The sequence below is a fragment of the Bombina bombina genome, chromosome 4 (assembly GCF_027579735.1).
Source record: "Bombina bombina isolate aBomBom1 chromosome 4, aBomBom1.pri, whole genome shotgun sequence".
Lineage (NCBI taxonomy): Eukaryota > Metazoa > Chordata > Amphibia > Anura > Bombinatoridae > Bombina > Bombina bombina.
The window spans coordinates 615,145,796-615,171,604 of NC_069502.1; the positions used below are offsets into that span (position 1 = coordinate 615,145,796).

At 38.0% G+C, this 25,809-nt stretch overlaps 1 protein-coding gene across 1 annotated transcript in view; it reads left to right on the forward strand.

Moving 5' to 3' along the window:
- The first annotated feature begins 5,626 nt into the window (after positions 1–5,626).
- The window catches only part of ARFGEF3 (ARFGEF family member 3), a 400,722-nt gene continuing 380,539 nt past the window's right edge, over positions 5,627–25,809 (forward strand). The window contains exon 1 of the mRNA XM_053710627.1: positions 5,627–6,026. Coding sequence (XP_053566602.1) covers positions 5,942–6,026 — 85 coding nt within the window. The 5' untranslated portion in view covers positions 5,627–5,941. The remainder of the gene's footprint in view (positions 6,027–25,809) is intronic.

Here is a 25,809-nt window from a genome sequence, read left to right on the forward strand (position 1 = left end):
CTCCCAGGTGTATTTTATACAGGTATCGAGCTGAGATTAGGAGCACTCTCTTAAAGGGAGTGCTCCTAATCTCAGCTTGTTACCTGTATAAAAGACACCTGTCCACAGAAGCAATCAATCAGATTCCAAACTCTCCACCATGGCCAAGACCAATAAGCTGTCTAAGGATATCAGGGACAAGATTGTAGATCTACACAAGGCTAGAATGGGTTACAAGACCATCGCCAAGCAGCTTGGTGAGAAGGTGACAACAGTTGGTGCGATTATTTGCAAATGGAAGAAACACAACATAACTGCCAATCTCCCTCGGTCTGGGGCTCCATGCAAGATCTCACCTTGTGGAGTTTCAATGATCATGAGAACGGTGAGGAATCAGCCCAGAACTACACAGGAGGATCTTGTCAATGATCTCAAGGCAGCTGGAACCATAGTCACCAAGAAAACAATTGGTAACACACTACGCCATGAATGACTGAAATCCTGCAGCGCCTGCAAGGTCTCCCTGCTCAAGAAAGCACATGTACAGGCCCGTCTGAATTTTGCCAATGAACATCTGAATGATTCAGAAAAAAACTGGGTGAAAGTGTTGTGGTCAGATAAGACCGAAATCGAGCTCTTTGACATCAACTCAAAGAGCTCGGAGGAGGAGGAATGCTGCCTATGACCCCAAGAACACCATCAAACATGGAAGTGGAAACATTATGCTTTAGGGGTGTTTTTATGCCAAGGGGACAGGACAACTTCAATGCATCAAAGGGACGATGGACCATCAAATCTTGGGTGAGAACCTCCTTCCCTCAGCCAGGGCATTGAAAATGGGTCGTATTCCAGCATGACAATGACCCAAAACACACGGCCAAGGCAACAAAGGAGTGGCTCAAGAAGAAGCACATTAAGGTCCTGGAGTGGCCTAGCCAGACTCCAGACCTTAATCCCATAGAAAATCTGTGGAGGGAGCTGAAGGTTCGAGTTGCCAAATGTCAGCCTCAAAACCTTAATGACTTGAAGAGGGTCTGCAAAGAGGAGTGGGACAAAATCCCTCCTGAGATCTGTGTAATTGCCAACAAGGGTTTTGCCACCAAGTACCAAGTCATGTTTTGCAAAGGGGTCAAACACTTATTTCACTCATTCAAATACAAATCAATGTATAACCTTTTTGAAATGCATTTTCTGGATTTTTTGTTCTTATTTTGTCTCTCAATGTTCAAGCAAACCTACCATTAAAATTATAGAGTGATCATTTCTTTGTCAGTGGGCAAACATACAAAATCATCAGGGGATCAAATAATTTCCCACCTCACTGTAGATAAGGATTTTATAGATCTTTAAAAGGGTCTATTTTCTGCTCTTTTCGTGTTATAACACAGGGAAATTGCTGATCTTCCTGATATTCAAAGTTTTGTTAAAACTTTACTCAGGAAAAGACCAATGATCACACCAATTTCTCCTTGGAACCTTTTTTTGCAGACCTCTCCTTTTGCGCCTTATGCACAGTTTAGAAATGTAATTTCTGTCCGAAGGTATTGTTTGTTTTAGCAATATGTTTTTCCAGAGAAGTTTCTGAATTGTTGGAACTTTCTTTTGAGCCTCTTTATCTATTTTTTTTAGCAGAATAAGGTGGTTTTGAGAACTAAATTTGACTTTTTACCTAAGATGGTTTCTTCTACTATCAGGAAATTGTAGTTTCTTCTATTTGTCCTCATTTTTAGAATTCAAAAGTAAGGCTTCTAAATAATTTAGATTTATTGAGAGCCTTAAAAATTGATTTACATCCTACAAAGGATTTTGGTCAATATACTCATTTGTTTCTCGTGTCCACGAAGAGCCCAGGAGGTAACATCAGTTTTTGTTACCCTCTTGGCTAAAATTCTTGTTTCACAAGGCTTCCATGGAAGTGGAAAGTCTCCCCCAAAATGCCTTGCAGTCCGTTCTACTAGATAATTTTCCACTTCCTTGGCATTTTAAAATTAGTTTTTTTTAAACAAATTTGCAAGGCAGCAACATGGTCATCCTTACATACCTTTACTAAATTCTACCACTTTGATGTTTTTGCTTCTTCTTAAAGGGACATTATACACTCATTTTTTTCTTTGCATAAATGTTTTGTAGATAATCTATTTATATAGCCCATAAAGTTTTTTTTTTAATTAATGTATAGTTTTGCTTATTTTTAAATAACATTGCTCTGATTTTCAGACTCCTAACCAAGACCCAAAGTTTTATGTGAATACGCTCGACTACCTACTCCAGCTTGCTCCTGTTTGTGTAAAGGGTCTTTTCATATGCAAAAGAAGGGGGAGGGGGGGGAGTGTCTTATTTGCCACTTGCAGTGGGCTTTCCAGCTACCTTTTCAACAGAGCCAAAGTGACAGCTTCTAAGTAAGTTTTTAAACAGTTTTATACTGGATTTTTATATCAGTATCTGTGCATATTATTCTTTATAGTAGTGTCTATTACATGCAGTTATATGAAAATGAGTGTATACTGTCCCTTTAAGTGGCTTTTGGTAGAAAAGTCCTCAAGGTAGCAGGTCTGGAAATTAGGTGCCTGCCTTTCTAAAAAAAATATTTGTCCTGCTCAAAATTACCTGTGGACTCCACAACTTGGGTAGAATCCACATATAGAATATAGAGATGGCTCATAAAACCAGAAATATATTAATCCCTTAAAAAATGCAACATACCCTGTACGTCGCTGGTCGTTAAGAGATTGTCTGGGTATAATATCGTGGGTCTTGTCGCAAGTGCTATTAGACCCTCCTACAGGCTTGCTAAAATAGCGCGGTCTCACCGCTGGTTGCGAGACCGCATTAATGAAAAAGACACCCCCATAAAAAGACCAGCGATGTACAGGGTACGTCGCTGGTCATTAAGAGGTTAAAGGTTGTGCAGAGACGTAGAGGAGCTCATAATATTGTGGCCGTAAATGGCTGCTGTCCAGAAGTTTCCACAAGGTGTATTAGTTTTAATGAGAAAAAAAACTCAACATGTTTAGATGCTGCATTTTCATGTAGATGACGTAAAAAATTGAATACAGTATCCCTTAAACTCAAAATTATTTTACAATTAAAACATAGTTTGGAGAAAGTGTTAAAGCTGTTTAAATTGATATTGGAAATGACAGTAAATGTATGTTAAAGGGAAAGTAAATTAAAAATTAAACTTTCATGATTCAGATAGAGCATGCGGTTTTAAACAACCTTCCAATTTACTTTTATAATCTAATTTTAATCAGGAAGGTGAATGTTTTGTTCTTTTGGCATCATTTGGTGAAATGCATACCTAGGTAAGCTAAAGAGCAGCAATGTACTATTTGGAGCTAGTTGCTGATTGGTCACTCCACATATATGCCTCTTCTCATTTGCTCACCTGGGTTCAGCTAGCTCCCAGTAGTGCATTTCTGCTCCTTCAGCAAAGCATACCAAGATTATTAAGCAACTTTAATAACAGAAGTAAATTGGAAAGTGTTTAACATTTTATGCTCTATCCGAATCATGAAAGAAACAAAATGACACAACCATCCATAGGGACCGATCAGTGGTTGAAAAAGACAGCTCCTACAGCTCTGGGCTCAGGCCTATGCTTGCCTACATGTTTAGTGGCAGAGTCATTGCATAGCAACACCATTGCTATCAACTGCCATTTGATTAGATCAATCTACTGGTGACAATCAAAGGGACAGTAACTGGTAATTACAATATTATTCTCCCATCTTACAATAAACTAACATGCTAGGTAAGAGTGAAAAAATGCAATGCATTAACACCTTGTTTACTGCAATTCTTTTTAACAGCAATACCATTTGCTTATTTAGAGGATCCAATCAGGACTTGTTATTGGAATAGACACCACTAGTCACTGTTTGCAAAATGTTCCCTTGTTTTGCAGTTTATAATCTAAAAAATTCTGCTGAGAGACAGCTATGCAGCAAGGTTAGACTTGTGATGCCTGCAGCGTGCACTTCCAATCCTCAGCACTAGAAAATAGTTTTTTTAAGAGTTACATGACAGGAAAATGGGACAAACTAAATAATGAAAGTGTACTGCAAAGTTATTTTACTATGCATAGTTAAAACGTTTAATGTCCTTTTAATTAGCTGCCAGCTTTATTATGATAACTCAAAACTCACAGATGTCAGCTCCATCTATGGGAGTGCGGTGCTGAGGAAAGTCTTAGGGCAAGCGTTCTCCATCTGATAGGCAGAACAGTTTGCTGGTGATTTAAATTAAAAAAAGCAGATTTCCAGGGGGCGGCCTGGAGCAGCAGGGCACTTTCTGAGGTAAGTTTTATTATAAAGCATTACTTTCACTACAGCTTTGATAGCTATTGTACATCACGGCAACTACAGATTTTAATCATGCACACTTTAGCATAATGTTTACTGTCCCTTTAAAAAGTTAAGTTTTATGATTCAGACAGAGCATACACTTTTTTTAACTGAACACATCAGATGAGCCAATGACAAGAGGCAAATATGTACAGCCACCAATGAACAGCTAGCTTCCAGTAATACATTGCTGCTCCTGATCTTACAGAGGAATACTTTTCAACAAAAGATACCAAGAGAACATAGCAGATTCATAATATAAGTAAATTGGAAAGATGTTTAAAATTGCATGCTCTATCAGAATCATGAAAGTTTTATTTTTACTTTTAAGTGCCTTTAAAGGGACACTAAACCCAAATATTTTCATGATTCAGATACTAAATGATTTCCCTTACTGTAAAACAAAGCATTGTGGGAGCATGCTCAGTGAGTATTAATAACTTAAATGCGCAAGTTTAGAATTATATAAAGAAAAATAGTGCACTTATAAATTCATTTTAAAAAAATGGCCTTTGCAAAACACTGGCTAAAGGGACAAGAGGTTTTTCATTCATGATTCAGATAGAGCACACAATTTTAAACATTATCTTCTATTCTATTATCAAATTTGCTTCATTCTCTTATCGTTAGTCGAAAAAAAGCAGCAATGCACTACTGGGAGCTAGCTGAACACATCATGTGAACCAATGACAAGAAGCATATATGTGCTACCACCAATCAGCAGCTAGTTCCCAGCAGTGCATTGCTGTGTCTGAGCCTACCTAGGTATGCTTTTCACAAAGGATACTAAGACAACAAAGAAAATTAGATAACAGAACTAAATATGAAGGTTGTTTAAAATTGCAAACTCTACCTTAACTATCTCTTTCAGTTAAGCGACATTTAAAAAACAAACAAAAACCTGAACATGAAATAATTATGCTAAAAACATTTACAGAATATATGAAATATGTTAAAGATTAATCATATGATACATTCATTTATTCTGCATCAGCATCTTATATTTTAATTTACTTTATTTTTACTTGGTCCATAGACAACTTTCATGAGTCCCGTGTGCCAGCAAGACATCGCATATCTAATGTGCACAATATGCTAACTAAATTGAAAAAGCTTTTAACTGCTCTGTTGTGTCACGTTTAGAAAAGCTTATGGTTGCAGCAGGTGAGCGTGGAAGAACAGGTTCCTGAGCATGCTCACACACACCTAACCCACGCAGCCAATGGTACAGCACTCCGCGCACACATTCCTCCCACAGGAAATCCTCTGTCACCTACCCCCAGTTTGCTTTCCTTTGCATTTGCTGTCATTTTATCCTGTAAATTTCAAGAAGGAAACTGGAATTTTTCTAATAGGATAATTAACAGTGGGAAAAGCTTCTCTCCTCCCTCGCCTAATCTGCATGAACACAGCCTGCCCTCCTTGCCACTCAGTGCAGGGCAGAAGCAGCAGTAATTTCTATCACATGTTCATATGGAGCTATGGATGATTCATCATCATCTTCATCTCTAGGATGCTGCGCACTGAGATCCTGAATGAGAGGGGGCTGGGATCTTATTAAATCCTAGGCTTGCCTGGCTATACCAAAACATCACAGATCTCACTGAGAAATAAACATGGAAGACATACTGAAAAAACTGCAGAAAGAGGCGACTGGAAATAAACACAGAGCTATAAAGGAAAATTGTTCCTTAGCTATTGGTGAGTACAAGCTGCATGCACCTGCTGACTGTACACGTTATAGGTGCCTGCTGCAAAAGCCCAATGAACGCCTCATTTATTTCAGACTTTTCTGCCTTTTAGCTGATTTATCCATCTGTTTATAGTAAGAATGTATATGGATGTTATATTAATGCGTGTAAAAAATATTCATGAGCAGTGAAGCTATGTTTTGATGCAGTAAAATATTTAGTGTTACTTATTTTGCATAGAACCTGCAGCTAGAACTGATCTGTCCATGGTGCTTGCAGACAGGATTACTCATCTGAACATAATTGCTATAAATATTAAACTTTCCTAGCAATAAGGGTGTGGTTACTTTAAATTAAATTGACAATTAATAATGCTTATAATTAATGACTTTATTTACTATAATTTCCATAATTATTTACATTACTGTTTGCACCATTTATATTCAAATATGAATTTGCTTAAAGTGACAATGCGAATATATAGAGTAGTACAGAGTATGCTTTGGCATACAACAGTTATAGAATTGCAATTAGATAAGCAATACTCTAGGCACGTCCAAAATAAAGCCCCAGGGCAACATTGGCCCCTCCTGTGTTTTTGCTAATCTCACTAGTACCACAGATTGTGCATTTGTCTTTAAATCATGGAGTGTATTTTTACAGCAGTTCTGTAATGTCTGTATGCCACCCAGAGCTGATTATGTCCAGTATATGGCTGGGTTATGTTGTGAACCGTTGCTTTGAACTCAAGTGCTTCATCTATCTACCTATTTCCATTTGCAACACACAGAGTGGCTAATGTTGCAACAAGTTTGTCTACACACACACACACTTAATAAAATGCCCTGACTACAACACACACAGACACACACACACTTACTTGGTAAATGCCCTGACTACAACAGCCTGTTCAAAGGTCACAGGTTTAAATCCCAGCAGGGCTGACTCAGCCCTTCATCCTTCCGAGGTCGATAAAATGAGTACCATTAAATTGGGTAATAATAACAACTATTACTATTCAGTTGCCGATTTGGTTAATTCCGAGAGCGAGCGCTGAAAAAGCACTTTGAGTCACACTGGGAGAAAGGCGCTATATAAATACTAGTTATTATTATTATTATTATTATTATTATTATTTTTTTTTTATATATATATATATATATATATATATATATATCCAAATCTTAAAGGGGAGGTATGTGCACTCTCACCAACTTTCAACATCTGCCAGGATGCTCTGTAGGAATAATCATAGAGTAGATAGAAGAAAGCACTCACTGGACTTCAGCATTCTTAGAACCAACAATAATTTATTTGTGACGTTTCGGGACAATAAACGTCCCTTCCTCTGACCCTGAGGAAGGGATGTTTATTGTCCCGAAACGTCACAAATAAATTATTGTTGGTTCTAAGAATGCTGAAGTCCAGTGAGTGCTTTCTTCTATCTACTCTCTATCTCTCTCTCTCTCTCTCTATCTATCTATCTATCTATCTATCTATCTATCTATATATATATATATATATATAGTGTGTACCTTTTAAATGGAGGCTTGTGGCCCTCCTTTACCCAAACATATGCAAATTTAACATACTCTAGATAATAATCAAGCCACGATTGGAAGCTACAGTGCTGTTGCTGTCAATAGCGGTTTGCGTGCAAATTAAATTTGCATAAAAAAAGAGCAACATCACAGCATTTGGGCTGAATAATCACTTTTAATGAGTGTTGGTAAACACATTTTATTTTATGTTTTATTGCCGTCACTGTAAAAGGGAAATCATTATTTTTTAAAGTGAAGGTCAATTTTCATCAATGAGTGCCTGGTTTTTAAAAATACTTTTAAAATCAGGGGCACTTTCATTGATGAAAATTAACATTGCACTGGATTTTAAGAAATACTTACCTTTTACTTCTGCAAAGCCGGATCGACGATCTCCCTCCTTCTTCTTCCTGCTGTAGACAACAGCAATGACGAAACTGGCTTCCTCCAATCACAGCCAGGCATCACGAGCTGGACGCTCTGGGGTGCAAGCCATGATTGGAGGAAGCCGGTTTTTGTCATTTCTGACGTCACTACAGAGGAACTGAGGCTGAGATCGGCGATCCGGTTTTGCAGGAGAAAAAGGTAAGTATTTCTTAAAATCCAGTGCAATGTTAATTTTCATCAATGAAAGTGCCCCTGTTTTAAAAAGTATTTTTAAAAACCGGGCACTCATTGATGAAAATTGACCTTCACTTTAACTGTATTACAATTTTTTTTTTAAACAAATATTTCCATGTTTGAAAACACTATTTTTTTTATGATTTTGGGTTTTGTCAAAGGCGATCTTTATTAGCCAGAATTCCTATCGCATGAATCACTTGTGTACAAACATGCGCTTCTTGTTAGGTTTCAAAATAAACAGTTTGTAACAAAACCCCTCTTTCATAGTTATAATAGACTTTATAATGTCCATTTACACTACAGCTGATGTCATGTTACTGTTTTAGTGGCATTCTGTACATATTGGCTATTTTCAAAACATTTTAAATGATCCATCACATAAACACTGGTATCTATATTCTAGAGTTACAAGTGTTTTAACTAACTTTGGGGGATTTTCTAAACTCCCTGGACCCCCATGGTACTTAAAGGGATAGAAAAGTCAAAATTGAAATGTGTGTGGGTTCATTTCACTTGTAAATAGAAGCATTTTTGCAATAGCAATTTTTTTTTTCTAGTAAAAGCTATAACTGTTTATCAGCAGCATATGCACATATGCTGTGAGAGCCCGTGCTATAGTACTAAAACACCTCAGATATTTGTATGACACAAGCAAAAGTTTACACTACATTGACTGACTATATTCACATTTTAGTATAGTGTATATTTTTAAAGTAAGATTTGAAAAAAATAAAACATTTGACAGCAATGCATGTTAGTGTCAAAGTGTCTTTTTAAAGGGACATTGTACACTGATTTTTTAAAATTATGTTTACATTTGTTTTAAAAATGTTATGTTTGGGGGCGTGTACAATGCTTGGTCTTAAATATAAGTTGTACAAGGGCCTTGTAAAGGCCCTTGTACAACTTATACTATGAGTTAGTGATGTGTCATACGATTTTCTTTTGACAGGCAATAGGTTTTAATTAATATTGATTAGACAGTTAACTAACCTGCTATACTACTAGTTTAGCCCATGCTCTGCGGCTGGCGGCCGACACTGCAGACTGGGCAGAAAGTTTTTATCTATACTGCCAGGCATTACTCATAACTAAATACATATGCAGAAAGCGTCATACATAAATTGAATCTCTAGAGGAGTGCAGAGTTCTATGAGAAAAGAATACAATGCTTTTATGGCAACATGGAGAGCCCTTTGAATCTTTATAAGTTTGTGTGATTGATGCCAAGAAAAAAGGAATGCATTGTTAAAGTAACAGTTATGATATCCTCTTATAATGTAACCTGAGGGAGTTCCTAGCCACATGGACCTTATTGTTCATGACTCACTTACTACCCAAAATAGGCCCATGTGGATAAAACTAAAACAGCCTTATAGTAGCGTACTACATTTTCACAAGAGTAATTATATATCTCTATCCAATTGCTAACATATCTTAACTTATATACAGTACATCGGCTAATTAGATTTGTCAAGTGTTGCTGATGTTGATGTTCTACCGTTGTTCTATATTTAATCTGAATCCCATGGTCTGGGATTACCCTTTACTTGAATACCCAAACTGGGCATTTGCATCAAACAGTTGTTATAGAATATCTATCTTAGCATTAGGATCTAATAGGATGCAATTTTGTTGTTTTTCTTTGTTGTTTTGTATTTTCAAAAGCTTTTCTTTATGTTTCAATAATGATATGTATAAACCCCTGGATCTGATTCAGACTTTACCTATAGGTCCAAGAGTGATCTATTATCTTGCTAAAAGGGGAAAAGAAAAAGAGGACTGTAGCTAACTGCAAATATATATGACCTAATATGATACAGTATGTATATCTGAAGATTTGCTTTATCTAAGCTATTGTATTATGTATCTTTTGTCCTCAATAAAAATGTTAAAAAATAAATAAAAATAAATGTTATGTTTAACCATTTCATCCGGGTGGGATTTGGTGGTATAACGTGTGTGTGCGTGTATGTATATATATGTGTGTGTGTGTGTATGTATATGTGTGTATGTATATGTATATATGTATATGTATATATATATATATATATATATATATATATATATATATATATATATATATATATATATATATATATATATATATATATATATATATATATATATATATATTGTGACAGAAAGCAAGGCCTGGTTATAAATGGAAGATATTTAAGACCAAGCATTGTACATGCTATTTCTCCTTTCAGTTAAAACCCCAGGGAGAGTGTATTTGATTTTGCAGTTGATAAACTGTGTTCTGGGTCCCTGGGGTTTGTGATAATTGGAGAGAGGGTGGGCCATTATCCCAGACAGCTGTGAAGCTGTCCAGCAACTAATCACAGGTGTGGCTAATTAGAAGTTGTGAGGGTTTAAATAGCAGCCTCACTTAGACCTTGGGAGAGAGTTACACAGCTACAGAAGCTGGTGTGTGTGTTTGTTACACAGTGTAAAATACTTTTGTTCCTGTGAACTGTAAAAGGACATTATTTTTACAAAGCACTTGTGGAATGCTGTGAAAAATAAAGCCTTTTAAACTACAGTGGACTGTCCTGTGCTGCATTTGTGCCCTAGAAGACAGTGGTTAAAAGTGTTCCTGTTATACTTGGTGGAGAATGCGGGCAACCACGTTGTATGTCTGTGGGCATAATAATCTGCAAGCAACATGGAGGAAGTCATTAAAGCTTTGATCCATTCTAATGCTATACAGCAGGAGACTAACAGCAAAGCTGCTGAAAATAGTGCAGCACTGCAACAGTTGGTCTTGGCCCAGTCAGAGAGTGCTATGCTGCTGGCTAAATCACAGAAGGAGAACACTGAATTGTTGATACAACAGATGGCTGCTGTGCAAGCTGAGACATTCAGGAAGACCCGGGGAGAGGAACAAAGTGCTACACAAACTCTGCAACGAGAGGTTCAAGCCATATCAGAAAAACTGAACTCTGAATATGTTGGTGGCAGCCAAGGTTCCAGAGTAATAAGGGCTAGTCATTATCTTCAAAAAATGACAGCAGCTGATGATGTTGAGGCGTATCTTTTGGCATTTGAACGCACAGCAGAAAGAGAAAAATGGCCGACAGTTGAGTGGGCGAGTATACTTGCGCCATTTCTTAGTGGTGAACCTCAGAAGGCCTACTTTGATTTAGAGCCAGCACAAGCCAGTGACTATGAGAAATTGAAAGCAGAAATCCTTGCACGCCTGGGGGTGACTTTGGCAGTCCGTGCACAAAGATTCCATTCCTGGATGTTTTCATCTCATAATGCTGCAAGATCCCAGATGTTCGACCTTATACACCTTGCCAGGAAGTGGCTGCAACCAGAGGCTAATTCGGCTACCAAAATAGTGCAACTACTGGTGATGGACCGGTTTCAGCGTGGATTACCTGCTTCCCTGCGGTGGTGGGTTAATCAAGGTGATCCTCAAACAGCGGATCAGTTGATTGTATTGGTCGAAAGATTTATAGCTTCAGGAGAAGTTTTGCAACAATCTTCAATGGATCAGCCCCACAATCCCAAGTCCCAGAGCTCTACAAGAACTGGTAAGACTGTTCGGGGATAAAGGGGATGAGAGAGCAGCAGGTGTATAGGCAAAACACCAGAGACATTTCCCCAGGAATTAAGCAAACATTTAAATATAACCAACCTGTAAGATGTTTTAAATGTAATGAGGTTGGGCATATTGCTAGAGACTGTGATAAAGATGAATTTATGGACTGTAATGTTGCACATTCACTATTGTCTAATAGCAACAGCTCTGTTAATAATGATTCCCATTTGTGTACTGTGACGGTTAATGGTAAAGTGTCTAGGGCTTTGCTTGATTCAGGAAGTATGGTCACACTAGTGGCTAAATCTTTAGTACCAGATGCAGTATTAGATTATGGAAAAAAAATGGGAATTATCTGTGTTCATGGAGATAAACGGGAATATCCTACAGCTGAGGTGGAGATTGAGACTCAGTGTGGTAAATTAAAATATTGTGTGGGTGTAGTACCAAATTTAGCCCATGAGGTGGTGATAGGGAGAGATTTTCCAAAATTTCTGGAGTTATGGGAATCTCCAGAAATATGTCAAACTTCCAATATTTATGTATTTCCTTTCTCTGAAACTGATTTTGAAGGGGGTTCCATTGAAAAGGAGAAAAATAAGATTTATTGCCCTATGCCTGTATTAGTAGGTCATCAACCTTCTCAGAGTAATGAAGTACCAAGTACTAGCTCGGAAAATATTGATGATTTGATAGATCTGGTTGGTGGCCCTGGTAATTTTAAAAAAGCCCAATGGGAGGATCCAACATTGGTAGAGGCAAGAAATAATATCAGGGTTATAAATGATGTTGTGACACAGCCAGGAAATGTATTACCCTATCCTTATTTTGAAGCAGTTAATGATTTGGTATATCGTGTAGAGAAGAAAGGAATAGACATTGTTAAACAACTTTTGGTGCCCCAGACTTTTAGAAACACTGTATTAAATCTTACACATAACCACATTCTAGGGGGGCATTTGGGAGTTGAGAAAACCAAAGAGAGAGTTCTTAGAAGGTTTTATTGGCCAGGGATATTTGTAGCCATCAAGGATTATTGTGCTTCATGCCCTAAGTGTCAACTTACAGCTCCTGCTAAAGATTTTCGTAACCCTTTAGTGCCCTTGCCTATAATTGATGTGCCTTTTGAAAGAATTGCTATGGGCTTGTTGGGTCCGCTGGTTAAATCTGCTAGAGGACATCAGTATATACTGGTAATCCTTGATTATGCTACACGTTATCCTGAGGCAGTTCCCCTTCGTAACAGCTCTGCAAAGTCCATAGCAAAAGAACTCATGCTAATGTTTAGCAGGGTCGGGATACCTAAGGAAATTTTGACAGACCAAGGAACTCCATTTATGTCCAGGGTTACAAAAGAATTGTGTAAGTTGTTTGGCATAAAACAACTAAGGACCTCAGTATATCACCCTCAGACTGATGGTTTAGTAGAAAGGTTTAACAAAACTCTCAAAAGTATGCTAAGAAAGGTAATTGACACAGATGGGAGAAATTGGGACCTTCTGTTACCCTATTTAATGTTCTCTATCAGGGAGGTTCCCCAGGCTTCTACAGGTTTTTCACCATTTGAACTGTTATATGGGCGGCATCCCAGGGGATTACTAGATATAGTTAAAGAGACTTGGGAGCAAGAGACAACACCTTATCGAAGTATTATTGAACATATTTCCCAAATGCAGGATCGTATGGAAGCTGTCATGTCCATTGTAAGGGAACATATGGGAAAAGCACAGGAAGCACAAAAGTACAGCTACAACCGTAATGCTAGAGCCAGGGTGTTTCAACCTAGGGATAGGGTGTTAGTTCTGGTCCCTACAGTTGAAAATAAATTCTTGGCTACTTGGCAGGGCCCATATGAGATAATTGAGAAAGTGGGTGATGTTAATTACAAAGTAAGTCAGCCAGGGAGAAGGAAACCTGAGCAAATATATCATATAAATCTGTTAAAACCTTGGAAAGATAGGGAAGTTTTAGTTGCCTTAAAACCTACAGAACTCCCTGTCACTGAACCAGAGGTAAATATATCGGAAACCCTATCTGTACATCAGAAGCGAGAGGTCAAGGATTTTATTAGACTGAACAAAGAGGTATTTTCTGTGGTACCAGGAAAAACTAATGTTATTAAGCATGACATAATAACAGAACCAGGGAAGAAGGTCTGCCTTAAACCCTATAGGGTCCCTGAGGCTCGTAGAAAGGCTATTAAACTGGAGGTAGAAAAAATGTTAAAGCTTGGGGTAATTGAGGAATCACAAAGTGAGTGGAACAGTCCAATCATGCTTGTTCCAAAGCCGGATGGTTCATTAAGGTTCTGTAATGACTTTCGTAAGCTTAATTGTGTTTCCAAATTTGACACCTACCCAATGCCTAGAGTAGATGAGTTGATAGAAAGGCTAGGAAAAGCACGTTATCTCACTACAATTGATTTAACGAAAGGGTATTGGCAGGTGCCTCTCACTAGTCAAGCAAAGGAAAAGACAGCTTTTTCAACCCCAGAGGGCTTATTTCAGTATACAGTGTTGCCATTTGGTTTACATGGGGCCCCGGCAACATTCCAGAGGATGATGGATATAATTCTGAAACCCCATGTTCGTTATGCGGCAGCATATTTGGATGATGTTATAATTTATAGTACAGATTGGGAATCCCATCTTCCAAAAGTTCAAGCAGTACTTGATGCAATACGGTCCGCTGGGTTAACTGCCAATCCTGCAAAATGTACTGTTGGTTTACAGGAAGCTAAGTACTTGGGTTATACTATTGGTAGAGGATTAGTTAAACCTCAGACAACAAAAGTAGAGGCCATACAGAACTGGCCACAGCCTCTAACTAAAAAACAAGTAAGAGCATTTATTGGGATAACTAGTTATTATAGAAGGTTTATCCCGAATTTCGCTACAATTGCGGCACCCTTGACAGATCTCACAAAAGCAAGGGCCCCAATTATGATAAAATGGTCCCCAGAAGCAGAACAAGCTTTTAAGCATTTGAAAGATGCCCTTTGTGCCCATCCAGTTTTGGTAACCCCCCAATTTCGCTAAAGATTTTATTGTACAGACAGATGCCTCTGTTGGTTTAGGAGCAGTTCTCTCGCAGGAGTGTCAGGGAGAAGAGCATCCTGTCATTTTCCTAAGCAGAAAACTTATTTCACAGGAAAAGAACTATTCTATAGTGGAGAAAGAATGCCTTGCCATTAAGTGGGCTTTAGAGACCCATAGGTACTATCTGTTGGGATGAAAATTTAAATTAATAACAGATCATGCTCCTCTCACATGGATGAGTCAGAATAAGGAAACAAATTCAAGGGTTACTAGGTGGTTTCTTAGCTTGCAACCCTTCAATTTTACTGTTGAGCACAGGGCTGGTCTTTTGCAGGGCAATGCTGATGGTTTGTCTCGGGTACATTCATTGATGTCCATGGTCGCTCAACCCACTGGGTGTGGGCTGGGGGGGAGGATATGTGACAGAAAGCAAGGCCTGGTTATAAATGGAAGATGTTTAAGACCAAGCATTGTACATGCTATTTCTCCTTTCAGTTAAAACCCCAGGGAGAAAGAGAGTGTATTTGATTATGCAGTTGATAAACTGTGTTCTGGGGTTTGGGATAATTGGAGAGAGGGTGGGCCATTATCCCAGACAGCTGTGAAGCTGTCCAGCAGCTAATCACAGGTGTGGCTAATTAGAAGTTGTGAGGGTTTAAATAGCAACCTCACTTAGGCCTTGGGAGAGAGTTACACAGCTACAGAAGCTGGTGTGTGTGTTTGTTACACTGTGTAAAAGACTTTTGTTCCTGTGAACTGTAAAAGGACATTATTTTTACAAAGCACTTGTGGAATGCTGTGAAGTGCTGGGACACATTTAAAAGTACTTAACTTTGCTGCAGAGGAAGGATTTCCCTCTTTTGAAAATGAACTGCCTGTTTGTTATTGCTGTGAAAAATAAAGCCTTTTAAACTACAGTGGACTGTCCTGTGATGCATTTGTGCCCTAGAAGACAGTGATTAAAAGTGTTCCTGTTACAATATATATATAGAAATATAGCAAAGAAGCACTCACTGAACTTACTCCAACTGTGACAAAAGTTTAATGCAATATAGTGACGTTTCGGGACAGCAACAGTCCCTTCCTCTGACCAATTAACAATGTGTGAAAACAGCCCTTAAATAGGCTCCAAATTACCCTCCCCACATGATTGACCAATGATGGCCAAAAAGATTCAACACACCCCTCATAGTGACCAATAGCAATCAACAATAGATAGCCAAATATACATATCGTGAAAAATGTGTATAACAAACAATCATAAGTACAGTTTAAAATAGGACCCTGAATCGTCAATGCAAAGGGGCAATCTCACTCCAATCAAGTGCAGAGATAGGCAAGTAAAACATAAAAGTACAAGTAAAACAACAAAATTGGAGATCGTAATTCCACCAATCGGCAACGACCTAACACTCATAGCCCAACACGTCATCGCTGTGTAACCATAACAAACGCCCCCCTGTCACTAGGGACGCATACATCTCCAAAGTTGAACTAAAGTATTAACACTGAGCCGCATCAAACACTCATTCCGAGAGCTGCACAGAAAAGTCTTCTTGAACTGTGTTAAAGCATAATAACCAATTCAATGATCGGTCTTCATCTCTGTCGGCAAAGGCCGTCAAAACATAATATATCACAAAAACCCCCAAAAAAGTATCTATAAATATATCAAATCTGATATATATTACAGTGACCCAAAAGAATCCCATAAGAATCATAAATCATCTAATTTCGATTAGCTTACACAACTTGTGCCGCACACTATCACCCTATGGAGGCATTATCGCTCATCACTAAGGTAAACAAAGTGGCGAGGAACATCCAATCGGGGACAAGTCCGCCCACATCTAGGCGTGTCGTAGTGCCGCAATGTTTTAATAGGTTATCGGCATCTCAATAGAGATAGTAGACACTCCCACAACCAGCCTTAATTCCAGTCTTAACTATATTATATGCATACCAGTGTTATTTCACCAAACAAAGACTCTGATTATTAAAGGTTTATCCACATCCAGTCTTCATAGGTTGCTCATCAGAAATAGACGTGTGGTGCTCCAAAAACATAATAAGCAGAATCACCTCAAAACACAATCCACATAAAAAAAACTTCTTAGATGAGCAGTCAATATTGACTGCTCATCTAAGAAGTTTTTTTTTTTTTATGTTTATTATGTTTTGACGGCCTTTGCCGACAGAGATGAAGACCGATCATTGAATTGGTTATTATGCTTTAACACAGTTCAAAAGACTTTTCTGTGCAGCGCTCGGAGTGAGTGTTTGATGCGGCTCAGTGTTAATACTTTAGTTCAACTTTGGAGATGTGTGCGTCCCTAGTGACAGGGGGGCATTTGTTATGGTTACACAGCGATGACGTGTTGGGCTATGAGTGTTAGGTCGTTGCCGATTGGTGGAATTACGATCTCCAATTTTGTTGTTTTACTTGTACTTTTACTTTTATGTTTTACTTGCCTATCTCTGCACTTCATTGGAGTGAGATTGCCCCTTTGCATTGACGATTCAGGGTCCTATTTTAAACTGTACTTATGATTGTTTGTTATACACATTTTTCACGATATGTATATTTGGCTATCTATTGTTGATTGCTATTGGTCACTATGAGGGGTGTGTTGAATCTTTTTGGCCGTCATTGGTCAATCATGTGGGGAGGGTAATTTGGAGCCTATTTAAGGGCTCTTTTCACACATTGTTAATTGGTCAGAGGAAGGGACTGTTGCTGTCCCGAAACGTCACTATATTGCATTAAACTTTTGTCTCAGTTGGAGTAAGTTCAGTGAGTGCTTCTTTGCTATATTTCTACAATTACCTTCACAGCACCCTGACAAGTTGCAAGAGTTGGTGAGAGTGCACTTACACCAATTTTCTGAAATATATATATACATATATATATCTCAATGTAGAAATGCTCTCTCACTTAAAATAGAGCTCTAAATATCAAAAAGAACAACTTGCACTCTTCTGGATTTCTTCAAAAATGTTTTACATACATACATACAGTCATGGTCAAAAATATTGGCGCCCCTGCATTTCGGTCAGATAATGACCCACTTCGTCCAGAAAATTGTTGCAATTACAAATGTTTAGGCATTCTCGTGTTTATTTATTTTGTTTGTATTGGTATGACACAAAAAAGTGGAGGAAAAAACAAAAAAGTCTTACACATTCCACGCAAAACTCCAAAAATAGACTGGGCAATATTATTAGCGCCCTCAATTTAATATTTGGTAGCACACCCCTTGGAAAAAATATTTGAAATCAATCGCATCTTGTAACAATCAATGAGTTTTTTACACCTCTCTACTGGAATTTTGGACCACTCTTCTTTCACCAACTGCTCCAGGTCTCTCAAATTGGAAGGGTTCCTTTTCCCAACTGCTGTTTTGAGATCTCTCCACAGGTGCTCTATGGGATTGATATCTGGACTCATTGCTGGCCAGTTCAGTACTCTCTAGCGCTTTGTCTTAAACCATTTCTGGGTGCTTTTTCACGTGTACTTTGGGTCATTGTCCTGCTGTAAGACCCATAACCTCTGACGGAGACCCAACTTTCTGACACTGGGCCCTACATTGCATCACAGAATTCTTTGGTAGTCTTCAGATTTCATAATGCCATGCACACAGTCAAGACATCCAGTGCCTGAAGCAGCAAAGCAACCTCAAAACATCAGTGAACCTCCACCATGTTTGACTGTAGGGACTGCAGCCTTATTTCTTTTTATGAAAACAGTAGAATGATGGGTTTTACCAAAAAGCTGTAATTTTATTTCGTCTGTCCACAGCACATTCTCCCAAAAGGAGTTTGACCTCCTCAGGTAAGTTTTTTTTTTTTTGTCAAACGCCAATCTGGCTTTTTTACATTTCTGTGTCAGCAGTGGGGTCCTCCTGGAGTGACGTGCAGTAATAGGAGGCAGGGGAGGCAGCGCCTCCCTTGTCAAATCATAAAAAAAAAGTTTTTTAATGATTCATTTAAAAAAAAAAAAAGTTAAAAAAAAAAAAAGTTGAGTTTTTTTTCATCAACTTTTTCTGTCCCCCCCTCCCTCCGCTGGTGCCACCAGATGCGATCCCAATCATCCCTGCATAAATCCTTATCCTTATCCTTCAGCTCCCCTCCATTGATTGCACAACATGGATGCTTCATAGTGTTAGTAACTCACTACGAGCTAGCGCCACCCAGTGGTATCTCACCAAGCACATACCACGCTCCAATAGAGGCGGTTCTCCAAACCGCCTCTATGATGGAGCTAATCCAGACAGCCAGTCAGCTGTCAGCGCTGCCGGGGGGCGTGCGGGGCGTGGATGTGAGTGACGTCGGACTCATACTGGCGTTGGCACTGGCATTGGCGGGAACAATTGTGAAGCAGGAGGGAGCTGCTGCCGAGTGCCGAGTCCTCATGTGCGGTATCTGTCACTGTCATCGGACTCGTAAGAGAGTCAGTGTCAGTCCCGGGCCGTCACTGTGTTGAAGCAGGAGACTGAGAGAGCTGACTGAGAGGCTGTAGTAAATATGTTGTTGCATAAGGGTTCGGCTCTGGCACCTTGTGCCCAGTGTGTGGTTATTTGTGATGAGGCTTGGGATGGAAGAGACTAGAGAAGAGAGGTTGCTACAGCCGCTTCCCGCCATGGAGCTCTCCCTGCAGGGGAAGTGTCAGCCTCTGTAGGAGGCGTCTTTTAGTAGCTGCCGCTTTATACACTGAGAGTTCTGTGTGGGCTAGGGGCAGACTGTGATATGTATATGTTTATGCAGAAATAGACTAATATATTAGGTGCTTCTTGCACATAATTGCCTTTGTCTATGCATGGAATGTTTTGATCCCAAAAGCAAGTAGTTAGACGTATAAACAGGGAAGTAGTGTTCTCTCTGCTGTCAGACAGTATACTGAGTGCAGCCAGCTTGCTTTGTTTATATTCAGTGTAAATGTTGTGTCTATGGAACATGCTATATGATCACCTGTAAAGGTTTGAGAACCATCGCTATCAGATTTTGACAAGTAGAAGACCCTGCATTCCAGGAATAGCATTTCACCAATGAAAATGAAGCATTGCCCTATATGGGTTACATTTTGCCTCTGGCCTTTTCAATTAGTGTGATAAAAGCCATCTCAAAGTTTTCTTCTGGGTCTCAAGCAATAGTTCAGTTGAACAATTTGGCAGAAAGTCTTCAACGATGATGCAAGACATCAACACTGTAAATAATGTGAGCACAAGCAAAAATAATGAAAGCAGTAATTTAACATAGTCTGTAACTTTGAATAAAATTGCAAGGTAAGTCTTATGAATCACTCCACATAATCTAGTAACTTTAATGTGACTCTAAGACAACAGATATTCGTCTTGCTTAATCTACCAGGTAGACAAATATTCTCTGTGAAGTTATTATATGAAGAAGTTTCATGGCAAATGTATTTAAAGATCGATTGTAATAATAATAACAATAGTATGTTAGAAATAGAATTGATTAAAGCATTTAATTTTATCTCCAATGTTGTTTGCTTACCCCTGCTACATACTTAATTTTTAACCCACAAATATTCAACTTGTAAACCTAATAACTGGTAACAGCAACAAAAATCCTAATACTTATTAATGGTGATTTCTAATACTACAAGGTGCAAGAGGGACATGCTAATGTAATAATTAAATGCTGTAAATTGTTAGAACATTTTATCAAAATATTTAGTTAACTATGTGATTAATCCCCCAAACATGGGGTTAAACTCGTTGTTAAAGTAAATAGTTAGGAGTGCTCTCATGCTGGTACTGAGGAGAACTGGGTTATGTGCGCATGCAGCTTCTGATTGGCTCACCAACCATTTCCTGATAAGGAATTGTAAAGTGTTGTGTCTTCCGAGTCCAACTTGGACTGTATTAAACATAGCTACCAACAAGCATTTATTTAAAGAGACATGAAGGTCAACATTCAACTTTCATGGTTCAGATGGAGAATGTAATTTTAAGAGACTTTTCAAATTACTTATGTTATCAAATTTACTTTGTTTTTTTTATGTCCTTTGTCGGAGAGCATGCCTAGGTTGGCTGAGAACCAGCAATACATTGATGGGAGCTAGCTGGTGATTGGTATTTAAAGACTGCTGTTAACTTTTAATTTACAAATCAATGTAAAGCTTTTGCATCGTGTTTTTAATATGTGCTGCTTTTATACAAGTTTATATTAATAAAAGGAGATAATGAATTCACATCTGAGTCATTTCAAAAAATATTTATTTATTAATTATTGCAGTTGTTAAATGTTTTGAGAAATAATGCCACTGTACAGTAACTGGTTAAACGCATAGTCAAAGGGAGAGGACATTCAAAATTAAACTTTCATGATTGAGATAGAGCATGCTATTTTAATAGACTTTTCTAGTTGTTTATATTTTGAAAATTAGCATTGTCTTAAAAGGACAGTCAAGTCCAAAAAAACTTTCATGATTCAAATAGGGCATGTCATTTTAAACAACTTTCCAATTTACTTTTATCACCAATTTTGCTTTATTCTCTTGGTATTCTTAGTTGAAAACTAAACCTAGGAGGTTCATATGCTAATTTCTTAGACCTTGAAGGCCGCCTCTAATCTAAATGCATTTTGACAGTTTTTTACCACTAGAGGGCATTAGTTCATGTTTTTCATATAGATAACATTGAGCTCCTGCACGTGAATTTACCGAGGAGTGAGCACTGATTGGCTAAAATGCAAGTCTGTCAAAAGAACTGAAATAAGGGGGCAGTCTGGAGAGGCTGAGATACAATGTAATTAGAGAGGTAAAACATGTATTATTAGAACTGTGTTGGTTATGTAAAACTGGGGAATGGGTAATTAATGGATTATCTATCTTTTAAAACAACACAAATTCTGGTGTTGACTGTCCCTTTAACTGTTACTGGCCCCATGTCAGCAACTCAAATTAGTTTTTTGAAAGTAACATGGAAGTCATAATTAAACTTTCATCATTTCAGATAGAAATTGCACAAAATAAAACAAACATATAAACTTTTTTATTTTATGTTTATTATTATTATGTACTTCATTTATTTGGTTTCCTTTGTTGAAGAGCATACCTAAGTGAGATGTGCACGTGCGTTTCTTGAGCCACCATATTGCAGCAACTGTGTTGTCAGTATTGATAACTTGTTCTTTGTGTAAAATTAGTATGGTAAATTATTTCTATTTTTACAATACAGTAGTGAGAAGAGATTGTGTGTATCATTCTAATTACAAAATCTAAACCTTTTCCAGTCTAAAGCAGCTGGGATAAAGGGTTTTGTACCTGTATTGACATTATTAAATGTAATATTGTATTGTCTTATACTAAAACAACTGTTTCATTTTTCACAAGAGATTTTTTCCTTAGGCACTATGTTGTGAGCTGTGATGAAACCTGTGCAAATACGAGATGCAGTTCTCAAATATTTGACTAGTATAGCACACACATTTAAAAACTCCTACTCTTTCCTATTCTCAGAGTTATGCATTATACATTTGACAAGGAGGACACTGAACTGATGTAGTAATGAACTGGGATAAAAATGATGAAACAAATGGTACATGCATTCCATGTTCTTCTGTGTTTGATGTAAACTCAGATTTTCACTTTGGTTGGGGTTAAGTTTAAATGTATTTTTTTATGGGAACTTTAATCATCATATAATATTCCCTATTGGCATCCATTAGATGTTACCATGCAAAAAATATATTCAGTTATGGAAGTTTTTGCAGTCTTTTCTATGGTATTCCAATCCATTAGAAGCACAGATGTTTGCACTAGTCATGCTACCCAAATTTTGTTTACAATATAGCAAAGGGGGCATCTCCCGCCCCCTGGATTTTCCTCCCTTCCTATAGTACAAACTTCAGAAAAAAAAACATTTTAATGTCCATTTTTTTTTATAAACTACCTTGAACTTAGCTCCATTTTAGAGGAAGAAGCACAGTGTTCTGGGCGTTACATAGTATTCTGTAATTTGCAGTTCTCTATTTCCCTCACTGTGTTGTGCCACTGCAGTTCTGGACTTGTATTCCCAACATGCATTGTACAGTGGTGTGGAGTGAGCTTCCAGAAAGGCAGAAAGTTTTGAATTAGGCCATGCCCACTCCTCCATTCCATCCCACTCCAAATGCAGCACAGGACAGTCCACTGTAGTTTATTTTCACAGCAACAACAAACAGGCAGTTCAGTTTCAAAAGAGAGTAATCTTTCCTCTGCAGCAATTTACAGTACTTTTAGTGAATAGCAGTACTTTCAAGCATATCCCAGCATTTCAAAAGTGCTTTGTAAAAAGAATGTCCTTTTTTTAACAGTTCACAGGAACAAAAGTCTTTTAACACACACCAGCTCCTCTAGCTGGGTAACTCTCCTAATTAACCACACCTGTGATTAGCTGCTTTATCAAAAACCTGGACTGGACAGCTTCACAGCTGTCTGGGATATTGACCCACCCTTCTCCCAATTAGCCCAACCCCAGGGACCCAGAATACAGTTTACCAACTGCACAATCAAATACACACACTCTCTCCCTGGGGTTTTAACTGAAAGGAGACATACTCATATCTTCCATTTATAACCAGGCCCAGCTTACTGTCACAATGTATATATGTTTGTGTGTGTGTTTATTGTCTGGACGTATTTAATTTTATTGCCCCTGTAACAATTTCTTCGAACAACCATGAGTATAACCAGTGCATCAGGTTTTCTTCTACATATATTAAAGGGACACTGTACCCAAAAATGTTCTTTTGTAATTCAGAAAGAACATGCAATTTTAAGCAACTTTCTAATTTACTCCTATTATCAATTTTTCTTTGTTCTCTTGCTATCTTTATTTGAAAAAGAAGACATCTAAGCTTTTTTGGGTTTAGTACTCTGGACAGCACTTATTGGTGAATGAATTTATCCACCAATCGGCAAGGACAACCCAGGTTGTTCACCGAAAATGGGCCGGCATCTAAACTTACATTTTTGCATTTCAAATAAAGATACCAAGAGAATGAAGAAAATTTGATAAAAGGAATAAATTAGAAAGTTGCTTAAAATGTCATGCTCAATCTGAATTACGAAAGAAAAAATTTGGGTACAGTGTCCCTTTAAGTAAAAATGCAAAAAGTTATAATAAACAGACTTTTAGCAAGGGGTTTACACAGTCATAAATAGAAGCAAAATATACATGGAGAACAAAAATAAAAACATGTTGGCTAATTGATTCAGTACTGATGATGATTGCCAGTGAGTTTAGAGAGAGGTTTTTTTTCACTTTCACAATTTGCTATTTGGTATCATTATACAGGGTAATAATAATAATTAAACCATCCATACTCTTTTCTGCAATAATACGTGAACAATCTGAAATAAGATTTTGGTTTTGAACAAGTTTCAGAGTTTTAAACTGTCACTTTTATGTCATCCTACAGTTCTTGAGTGACATGTGAATGAGTTGGTGGTCATCCCAGGCAGTGGAGAATCGTGTGAACCGTCTGTAGCTTTGTTGTGCTTAATGTCTGCTGCTTGACCTTGTTCTTATGAACCGCCATCTTTGAAATTTTAAGGATGGAAGCATTCTGACGCTCACTGTATCCCTCTGCCAATATAGCCAGAATTAAACCTTTATTTTCCTCACTCAAAACGTTTCTGTTCAATCTACTTTTGAGGTGCTACTAACACAGTTTTTGTGATTTGCAGCGTTTTGTAACTAGTGTTACTAGTTTTAGAATTAATAAACATCTTTAAGGGAGCTTTAAAGCAAGCAAGCAAACAATCGGCTGTTGCAGCCGCTGCTCCAGGAAATGACCAAGGACTGCTCTTTTTCTGTAGGTTAAAGATTTTAACAGGAGCCTAAAAAGCAACAAGAAATATAATGGGCCTGGTTATGGAGCGATTGAGTGGCGTCCCAGAGCAGTGTTGGAGGCTGTATGTGGCCTCAAAATCCTTGCATGTACCCATCTTTTCCTCCCGACCAAAAAACAAACAAATCCACCCCCCCCCTGAAAAACATATTCTATATTCCCATCAAGAAAACATGTACTGCCTATCCTCTCCTTTTTTCCTCCTCCTTTCTTAATCATGAAATTTTGATTTAACATTTGTATTGCACTTTAGTTTTTTTTTTATCTATTGTAAAAATTCGTTTATATTGTTGAGATTTTTATTTTTATGAAAAATCAAATTTTTGCAGTTTGTGTTTAACTCCATTCCATGAGTTAAATACATAGTTAAATTAAGTACCTAGATCACTCCTGCATTATTCCTAAGCAGGACACATCTGAAGATTGACTAACTGACCGTGTCCATCTCAGAAGCAGCAATGCAGAATTTCTGGGTGGCTTAAAAAGAAAAGAGATGAGCATTATATCTTTAAATTGAATGTATTTGTACATTTAATGCCTTTAAAGGGCCAATATAGTAAAAATAAAATAAAAAATGGCACGCTCTTATCCGTTAGAGCATGTAATTTTAAGACTATAGACCCTAGTCCCAAGTCGAAGACCCTGCTGATCCAATCAGCAGAGCTAGTTCTGGGGATTAAACACACAGTACTATAGGGGCAATCATATTAAAATGGCATGCTCTAACAGATTAGAATGTGTAATTATTTACTATAATAGCCCTTTAAAGCTACCTCTCTACCCTGTCATACCTGTTACTCTTGCTTGTTATATGATAAAGTGTGATTTTATGTGTTTTTAGGGAAACTAGCCAACAACTATTGGATGACTTATCAGCCAGTGAACTAAGCAGTCAGCCGGTGAGCTAAGCATTCAGCCGGTGAACTAAGCAGTCAGCCGGTGAACTAAGCATTCAGCCGGTGAACTAAGCATTCAGCCGGTGAACTAAGCATTCAGCCGGGGAACTAGGCAGTCAGCCGGGGAACTAGGCAGTCAGTCGGGTAACTAAGCAGTCAGCCGGTGAACTAAGCAGTCAGCCGGTGAACTAAGCAGTCAGCCGGTGAACTAAGCAGTCAGCCGGTGAACTAAGCAGTCAGCCGGTGAACTAAGCAGTCAGCTGGTGAACTAAGCATTCAGTCAGTG